This window comes from Xyrauchen texanus, chromosome 25 (genome assembly GCF_025860055.1).
Source record: "Xyrauchen texanus isolate HMW12.3.18 chromosome 25, RBS_HiC_50CHRs, whole genome shotgun sequence".
NCBI lineage: Eukaryota > Metazoa > Chordata > Actinopteri > Cypriniformes > Catostomidae > Xyrauchen > Xyrauchen texanus.
In genome coordinates, this window is record NC_068300.1 from 11,948,051 (window position 1) to 11,956,559 (window position 8,509).

General features: G+C 38.1%; 1 protein-coding gene across 3 annotated transcripts; it reads left to right on the top strand.

The window, feature by feature from the left end:
- Window positions 1–1,040: 1,040 nt before the first annotated feature.
- LOC127619278 (ALK and LTK ligand 2a-like) lies at window positions 1,041–8,460 on the top strand. 3 transcript variants are annotated; one of them, XM_052092135.1, is made up of 6 exons: window positions 1,041–1,771; window positions 2,505–2,822; window positions 5,487–5,540; window positions 5,777–5,857; window positions 6,096–6,169; window positions 7,321–8,460. In XM_052092135.1, the coding sequence occupies exons 2-5, from the start codon at window positions 2,567–2,569 to the stop codon at window positions 6,158–6,160; spliced, it is 456 nt and encodes a 151-aa protein (XP_051948095.1). In that variant the 5' UTR covers window positions 1,041–1,771; window positions 2,505–2,566; the 3' UTR covers window positions 6,161–6,169; window positions 7,321–8,460. The 3 variants fall into 3 exon arrangements, with proteins under 3 accessions (XP_051948095.1, XP_051948096.1, XP_051948097.1); XM_052092136.1 differs by having other exon boundaries at window positions 7,324–8,460; XM_052092137.1 differs by lacking the exons at window positions 6,096–6,169; window positions 7,321–8,460 and adding an exon at window positions 5,982–6,089.
- Window positions 8,461–8,509: the final 49 nt, after the last annotated feature.

Genomic DNA, 8,509 nt, shown 5'->3' on the forward strand with positions numbered 1-8,509 from the left:
ATAATATTAAGTGCCTGCCTGTGGTTCTTGTATGGCTCGTAATGGATAGTGACATGACAAGTTAGAAAACACATTGCGTGAATGAGATTTGAGAGCTACAACGGAGAGCAAGACTTTCTGATTTTTGATACGTTCCTTACAAAAATCGTTCATATGGTTGTAATATAGCACACAAGACATATACAGTCCCCATTCACTTTCATTGTATGGAAAATAGTAGCTAGGACATTATGAAAAATAGCTCCTTTCGTGTTCCACAGGAGAAAGAAATTAATATACGATTGGAACAACATGAGGGTGAGTAAATGATGACTATTCCTTTAACTGGGTTTGAACCTACACATTTTTAGTTACCAGCCCAGATCTGTGACCACTAGGTTACACCTTGCCCAAGATTTACATTCTTTTAGGTCTCATTGTACATGGTCGGTGGCATAGCAAATGGTGGGCCGGGGTGGGCCTAGGCCCACCCAAATTAGACCCAGGCCCACTCAGACATTTCAAATATATATTTATAAAATAGTTTAAAAAGGCATAAATTCTGATTTCTGAAAGAGTGAAAGAACTGTTTGAATGTGCCGCTTCTCTGTTGTTTAGGAAAATTTGGTAAACAAAATAAAATAAAAAAAACATTGGGTGAAAACTTGGCCCATTCATTTTTAATGAGGCCAACCCAAAAGTAATTTCCTGGCTATACGCCCGGTTTTATGATATCTAAAGACTAATCACCTTATCAAGTGCAGAGGCATGCTGAAACCCTTCGCGGCTGCTTTTATGTGCACTTCACTAATAATATCCACACAGGTAAATCTGTCTCCATGTAAACAATGCCAAACAGTCTCAAAGAGAACAAGTTTAACAAAGGTATTAACCGGGCAATGCTATGTTGGTATAAAAGGGCGCACAAATCACTGTCAAATGTGACCGGGAAGCCAGTGACATGAAGCCAATAGCTCTGTGTTCTCCTTTGCTTTGAGGGAGTGGTATGAACGAAAGCAAACACAAACTAATCCGAACGGGTGTATAGTAGGCTACTCAGTTTTCACTGGCCTGTAAGGCTGAATGTTTCTCTCTTGCTATTATTACCATTACGCACAATAATTACATCAGCTGCGGCCACTTCCGGGCATCGATCTGTAACTCGAATCAATCCTCTGGAGATCTGAGTGGATGAAATGGTGATATTTGGTGGTGTGTGAGGGGGAAACCTGACTTTCAGTCACTCTCGGAGTTCCAGTCTGTGGAATGGTGTGGGACAGTTCCTGGTATTGCCTACATCTCTTCCTGCGCAGCTTTTTAAGTGCTCTAATGAGATGGAGTGGGCAAGAAAAAAAGTCAAAGTGATGCTGCGGGTGAGAAACGGGAATATGAAGATGTGGCGTTTGTGTAACGCGTTTCTAATTAAAGACTCTGCCATGTAACCCCAGGAGGGACAACTCCTTCCGTCTGCGAGCCTCAATAAATTGGCGTGAATCGACGGCGAATGTTACGAGATTTCACGAACGAGCGGCGCGCGCTCAATGCCCTCAAGGAGCTTTCAGGAGTTTTCACCTCAAGCCTCGGAAACATCACAAGAGAGACCGACCACACACACTTCCCACGCTCGAGTATAATAAAGGACAATTCTCTTTAAAGGATAGCTCACTCTCTCTTTTTCTCTTCACGTGTTTGTGACTGAGCAAACGAAACTCAACAAAATACATCGCGCGCTCAATCGTCCCAAACCCAAACGCATTAAGGAAAAGTAACTCCACGATACGAGCGTCCACAGGTAGGTTTACTGGATCCACTTGTGATTCTTTCGGGGTTTCTTTCTCTCAGATATATTCATATCACCACAATTTTGCTGGCTTCCACTTATGTCTCTGGATCAAAACTTCATATATGCAAAAATAATGCAAATTAGGAGACAATCCACGCGCTTGTATGGACTGCATGCAAACACCCCCCGAATTGTGTAGTATTCCCACAGTTAACTTTACAGAACTTAGTTATAGAGTTACAAGTCTTGATATAAATTTCCAATCAAAATTTTGGAGACACTTGACTGAATTTATGTTTATCGTGATCTTGAAAAGTCGGTTGATCTAAAAGCTATGCTTAAATGCTTTATATTCTGAAATGTAACATATGAGTTTCAATACATACTAACTTTTTTTGTAAAACAAACAAACAAAAAAAAAATATCTGTAATATATGAGTAGGACATGGGAACACCTTAAATGCTCTTTTAAAAGCATCTCTGAAGTCAGTTGAATAAATTTGTGCATATGTAGCCTATTAATCTAGGCAAAGAATTTCTATTGTGATATCTTTCTGTTTTTGTGCTATATTTCACATTTTGAAGACTTTACTATTATTCTAAAATGTGGATAAAGCCCAATAATTAAGAACGCGTAGGTGTGTCCAAATTGTTTGACTGGTACTGTAGTCTAGGTTTAAACATACCAACTTTTTTTTAACGTAAAATCATCATAAGTGGACTATTGTCACCCTCTCACCAGGCTATACCACGATTGAGGACTTGGGCAGTGCCGTACTTTTGCACACTCTGGTTGCGGGAGCGATGCGCGCCTTGCGGGCTCCGGTGGTCGTCATGGGGCTCATATTGTTAATCTGCACTACCGTACACAGCGATGCCAGCGCGAACAACGTCGACAAGGACGAGAAAACATGGTTCAGACGGATGTTAGACATCATGAGACAGGTGGAAAACAGCGCTGGCGTTGAGCGCGCGCAAACAACCTCAAAGACAGAGCGCGCACTTCAGCCAAAGGACTTCAAGCATAATCTGAAAACGAAGAATGGGGAAACAATACTAGGTAAGTGGGGGGCTAGGACAGTAAGTGTCCACAGTTTGTGTAGCTTGTGAAGTATTTAGGCACTTCAGCAACACTTATTAACAAAATATCAATCCAAAGTGGCATTTAGGGTAGCACAAGCACAAGTTGCTGTTTGGATTTAAATAAAAAGATACTTAAGAGTCTATGATTTGATAATTATTGCAGTGATTAACATGTTTAACCCAAACTGATGCAGTGTGTAGCTTCTCATTACTTAAACAACCATGTCATATCCCATGGCTGTGGAAAAGATGTTACTATGTTTCAGAAGGGGCACATTATTGGCCTGCATCAAGCAAAGAAAACAATTAAGGAGATTGCTGAAATCACTGGAATTAGGTTAAGAACTGTTCAACGGATTATTAAAATCTAGGATAGTGGTGAACTGTCAGCTTCACAGATGAAATGTGGTTGGAAAAAAATCTTGAATGATCATGATCAGAGATCACTAAAACTCTTGGTCACAAGAGTAGAACTCATGGTTATGTGTAATAGTGAAAGTAAGAGCATTTCCACACGCTCAATGCAACGAGATCTTACAGGATTGGGACTAAACAGCGGTGTGGCCACAAGAAAGCCACTTGTTGGTGAGGCTAACTGGAAAAAACTACTTAAATATGCTAGGGAGCATAAAGATTGGACTGCGGAGCAATGGAAAAAGGTCATGTGGTAAAGTCCAGATTTACCCTATTCCAAAGCAAAGGGTAAGAAGGGAAGCACATGAAGTGATGCACCCATCATGCATAGTGCCCACTGTACAAGCCTCTGGAGGCAGTGTTATGATCTTGGGTTGCTTCAATTAGTCAGGTCTAGGCTCAGCAATGCTTAGCATCAATACAATGAAGTCAGCTGAATGACCAGGTTATCCAATCAATGGATTTTTTTCTTCCTTGATGGCATGGGCTTATTCCCATTTAGCCACATTTAAAGTCTTTGGGATGTGCTGGAGAAGACTTTACGGAGTAGTTCGACTCTCCCGTCATCAATTCAAGATCTTGGCCAAAAATAAATGCAACTCTAAATGGAAATAAATGTTGTGATGTTGCATTAGGTTGTCAAAACAATGCTACAACGAATGCGTGCTGAAATAAAAGCTAAAGGTGGTCCAACGAAATATTAAGAGTATGTGAATTTTTTTGGGCAGGCAGTGCAGTTAATGTGATGAATGACACTCGTGTGAACTTGAATGGAACTGACTTCATATCAAACAAAGTTGATATATAGTTGGGACCAGTTGTTTAAAAGTAAATTCAAAAATGGCTAAGAAAAATTTTAATTTCTGAAAAGTTCTAGCATCATTTGTTTGCAGATGCATTTTTTTTTGTTTTCATGTTGATCTACTGCAATAACATTTATACATTTTAAGTGTGGCCTAAGTGTCCAAAATGTTTGGAAACACTTCATATGCCTTCTTTTTCTTTGACCTACATTTGAACCTTTATATGCATGGGAATTTCACCAAACACCATTACATATTTGAGTCTTTAGAGACCCAGCACGTATATCTATCACAAATGGATTGACAAAACTTCCAGATAACGTCACATTTTCAAAATATTTTCAAGTCAGTTTGATGTTTTATTTTTCATATATGAAAGAGATTATGCAACAAATCAGGACAAACCTAGAACAGGATTCATTATTTTGAGACTGAAATTTCATGAGACGCAACTGGCTGTCAAACACACATAAGCTACACTAAAGTATTTTTTCAGGCACTTATTGAGTCTAAATAGATGCACAACTTGCAAAATAATTTCAGTAGTACACCCAACTGACAATAGTCATATCATACTTTTCATGTGTTGTACTTGCTATAGTTTACATCCATGTTGTTTCTTCATCAAATAACAATGTCAAATCTAAATCAAGTCAATTGCTGAAATATCAGTGCCAGCATGAGTCAGAAACAGAATGTGTAATATATGTGATACTGATAATTCACCATTGTTGTACAGAAAATCAATGTGATAGTGTAGTTATTTGTATGAATATAGTACTCATATCTACAATACAAATAATTAGATATCCTGTGATAACCTATATAAGGGTTAAAGATATGTGGCTTGCCCAAAAAAAAGCACTAAGTCTTAGCTTTCAAAGCATTATGTGAAATAGTTTTGCATTTCACCTGTTGTGTGCTGAGTCAGACACGTGGTATTGGTCGTCTGCGACTACCATTTCATAAGTCACCGAATGGCCTACATAACCAACCCAGGAACCAGAATCTCACCATTGGTGTTGCAAATGACCAGTCAACACTATTTGTAAATGTAAATTTGGATAGAACGCACGCTGCACTTGTAAACAGTATAAGTGACTAGAGGCTTCACCTTGGAAGTTCATAAAAACACGTAAAATGAGAATTTTATGAAAAAAGAGAGCACCAGACCTTTGTGCAAGAGTTTCTGATGTTAAAAAGAATTACAGATATATTTGTATTGGCCATGTTGAGTTGAATTAAATGCTATAGTAGTGGCATGAAGAGGTAATCATGGTGGGTACCGGGGTGTGTGAAAACTTCAGTCAGAGCGCTTTCATTGCTGGGGAATGTTGATCTGAGCTTCAGAATCATCTCTCCCTAAGGATCAACTGATATCCAGGATTTGACCTTTGAACGACTGTTTCTATCTCTCTTTGCAGAAATCTTTCCCAGAGACCTCCGAAAGAAAGAGAAGATCATAAAACACTTAACAGGTGAGAGATATCATGTGACCTCAAAAATAAAAAAATAATGTTGTTCCTGTAGCTCAACTGGTAGAGCATGGAACGGTCAAGGTCAAGGGATAGAATCCCAGGAAACACATACATACTTGTACAATGTATACCTTGAATGCACTAAGTTGCCTTGGATAAAAGTGTCTGCCAAATAAATAAATATAAAGGAAAACCAAAAAGACAAGAGATTTCTGACCTATTTTCTTTTCTTTTAGGTCCTCTTTATTTCAGTCCAAAATGCAGAAAGCATGTCTACAGGCTTTACCACAACACAAGAGACTGCACAATCCCTGCATGTGAGTACAGCCGAGCATGCCCATCTGTTCAGATCTCACAACAAGGTTACATCTCTGCCCAAATGCATACACCACGACTCTCTATAAACTGGCTTTATGTTCATGACAGTCTCATGTCGGCTAGGTGCCCCAGATATACCTGTGCACATGGACTTTTAATACAGAAAAAGTATTGCCCATACATTCAGGACTCATCCAGCTGACTATCCTACTCATCCAGCTTTACTCCTGTCCTTAGACTACAAAAGGTGCGCAAGGCTTCTGACGCGACTGGCAGGGAGTCCGAGGTGTCAAGAGGGTTAACTTTACCAGGTAAGACATTTAAAAAAATTTCAATATATTTTTAAGGTCTTTTTACCTTTTGAATGTATGTAAGGAAAATTTAAGTAAGGAGAATGGGATTGGGGCTAGGACAGGACGCAGACAACATCGTCTCATGAAAATACGTAATATTTCATATGAAATGGCACAATCGTATATCGTACGACTTGGCTTGTAAGGAAAGTTATGAATTTTATTTCTATAAAGACCAACCAATCAACATACTCAAAATAATTTCAAATTGATACATTACAGGCATCAAGTTTTAGCTAGCCTCTTATCCATCACTTTGTTTTGAGAAAGAAAATGTCTGTGTTACTCATACCTTCTCTTTTTAGTTCTGAACGTTTTTTTTCTTCACGTGGTACACTAAAGTTATTCTGTTAAAATCATGGTTAGGTTTAGACTTTATGGTTAGGTTCAGGTTAAACAGATGAAAAATCTTAAAAGAAATATTCCAGGTTCAATTCAAGTTAAGGTCAATCAACAGAATTTTTGGCATAATGTTTATCACCACAACATTTTGTTGACTTGTTCCTTCTATATATATATATTTATTACCCAACCATTCATTTGTCACCATTCACTTGCAATGCATAATTTTTCCATACAATGAAAGTGAATGGTGACTTGGTCATTATGCCAAACGTATCCTTTTGTGTTCCACTGAAGAAGGTTGATTTCAGACAGCAGAATTTTCATGTTTGGGTGAACTATCCTGTTTTGGTGCATAAAGCATAGAATGATAGTAGGTCAGTTGTCATAGATCATAGGTGTCTGTAGGTCAGTTACAAAAGTACAACAAAAATGATTTATTCTACACATTCAGAGAGGATACATTGTAGAAGTTTTTATGACTGGGAACACATTTCCAAGATTAGATGTTAAAGGGGACTAAAGATACACCTGTGTATTTTAGAGTATGGATGTGATTTAAGCAGGTATATGATGACAGAGAGCACTTAAGTCTGAACTTGTCTTCAGTGCTTTCTTCTAAGACCACTGTGGAGGGAGTACTATGTGACAAATCCTGTTTCTGGCATTTTGGAAGGCAAAGAATTTTCAGATGCATCCAAGTGCACACATGTATACAACACAGCCTGAAGTCTGAAACAGCACTTAATTTCACTTCCTTTATTAAGCAGGTTGAAGCCAAACCAGAGTGACCCAGAGAAGAAAAAAAGCAAAGTGCCTTTTGGACAAGACAAGAGAAGAGAATAAGAATAATAAAATAAAAACCAACATTCCACTTTATCAACACATCGCGTCTAGAACACTGGCTGTTCAGAGAATATGGAATTGACAGTGGTTATGGACCAAGAATAATGGGATGCACTTGCTCAAGGACAGACTGATGGACTCTGCTCAGAGCCAACCTTAAAATGCATATTGAGGACATCAGAGAATGAAAACCAAAAACATCTGGCTCATTGTGTTCTAAACAGAAAAACAGTTTTCCAGTCATTTCACTATGAAAAAAAGGGATTGCCTTGGTTTTGCATTTTGTTTTCATCAGATAATGAGACTTGTAAATCAATACTGATGTTTTCGTGCAACATGCCTCAATGGGGTTTACACTACAGAGTTATGGCGAGAAATTATTTAGTTCACTATGGCGCTCATATGAGCTTTCCTTTTCTCTGTGCTAGCACTGAAAACCCATTAAATGCATGAACGTTTCTTTTTGCTTCTGTTTGCCAGCAGACATTTATGAGGTGGATCTTTGCGGTAATCTGTGACCAAAAGCTTTTAGTTTTATGTCCGAGACTACGAGTGTATGACTGTGGAATATATTCAGTATATTTTGACGTACATGATGTATAGTGACGAACATAGTCAATATGTAAATATTGTATAAATGAGACCTAAAATCCCTTTGGCAATCATATAAGCGTCTGACGTACGATTGGATTGTTGGGATATGTATATTTAAAAAAATATATATTTAAATAAATTATTATTGTTTAAACATTTTAGGTCCTTCATCAATATTGAAATAATACCCCCATCTTCTGAAACAATATATCATAGTGTCGCTCAGTTTATCTTGGCATCAGAAGATATATTTTTTCAGGGAGGGAGTTCAGGTCATCTTATCGCTGATGTTAGATGCTTTGAATGTTTGTGAGTTATACATTTTTTGTCTTTAGCTACACCAAAGATAACAGTACAATTTTGTTGCTAGTATCTTAGTGATGGTAGTAAAACATTATCAAACTCTTGAAGAGGATAGATAAAGATATGGAGCGAGAGAGAAGGAAAAGTTGAGGAAATAAGACAATGGCACAGAAGGAAGTGTCTCGTCAGTGTATCACTGGCATAACCACAATC

What these genes read in the sequence shown, in the direction of transcription:
- LOC127619278 (XM_052092135.1), top strand. Translation starts at nt 2,567, where the DNA reads ATGCGCGCCTTGCGGGCTCCGGTGGTCGTCATGGGGCTCATATTGTTA. An exon ending in GAATGGGGAAACAATACTAG is followed by an intron (nt 2,823 to 5,486) that starts GTAAGTGGGGGG and finishes CTCTCTTTGCAG; the next exon opens with AAATCTTTCCCAGAGACCTC. An exon ending in GATCATAAAACACTTAACAG is followed by an intron (nt 5,541 to 5,776) that starts GTGAGAGATATC and finishes CTTTTCTTTTAG; the next exon opens with GTCCTCTTTATTTCAGTCCA.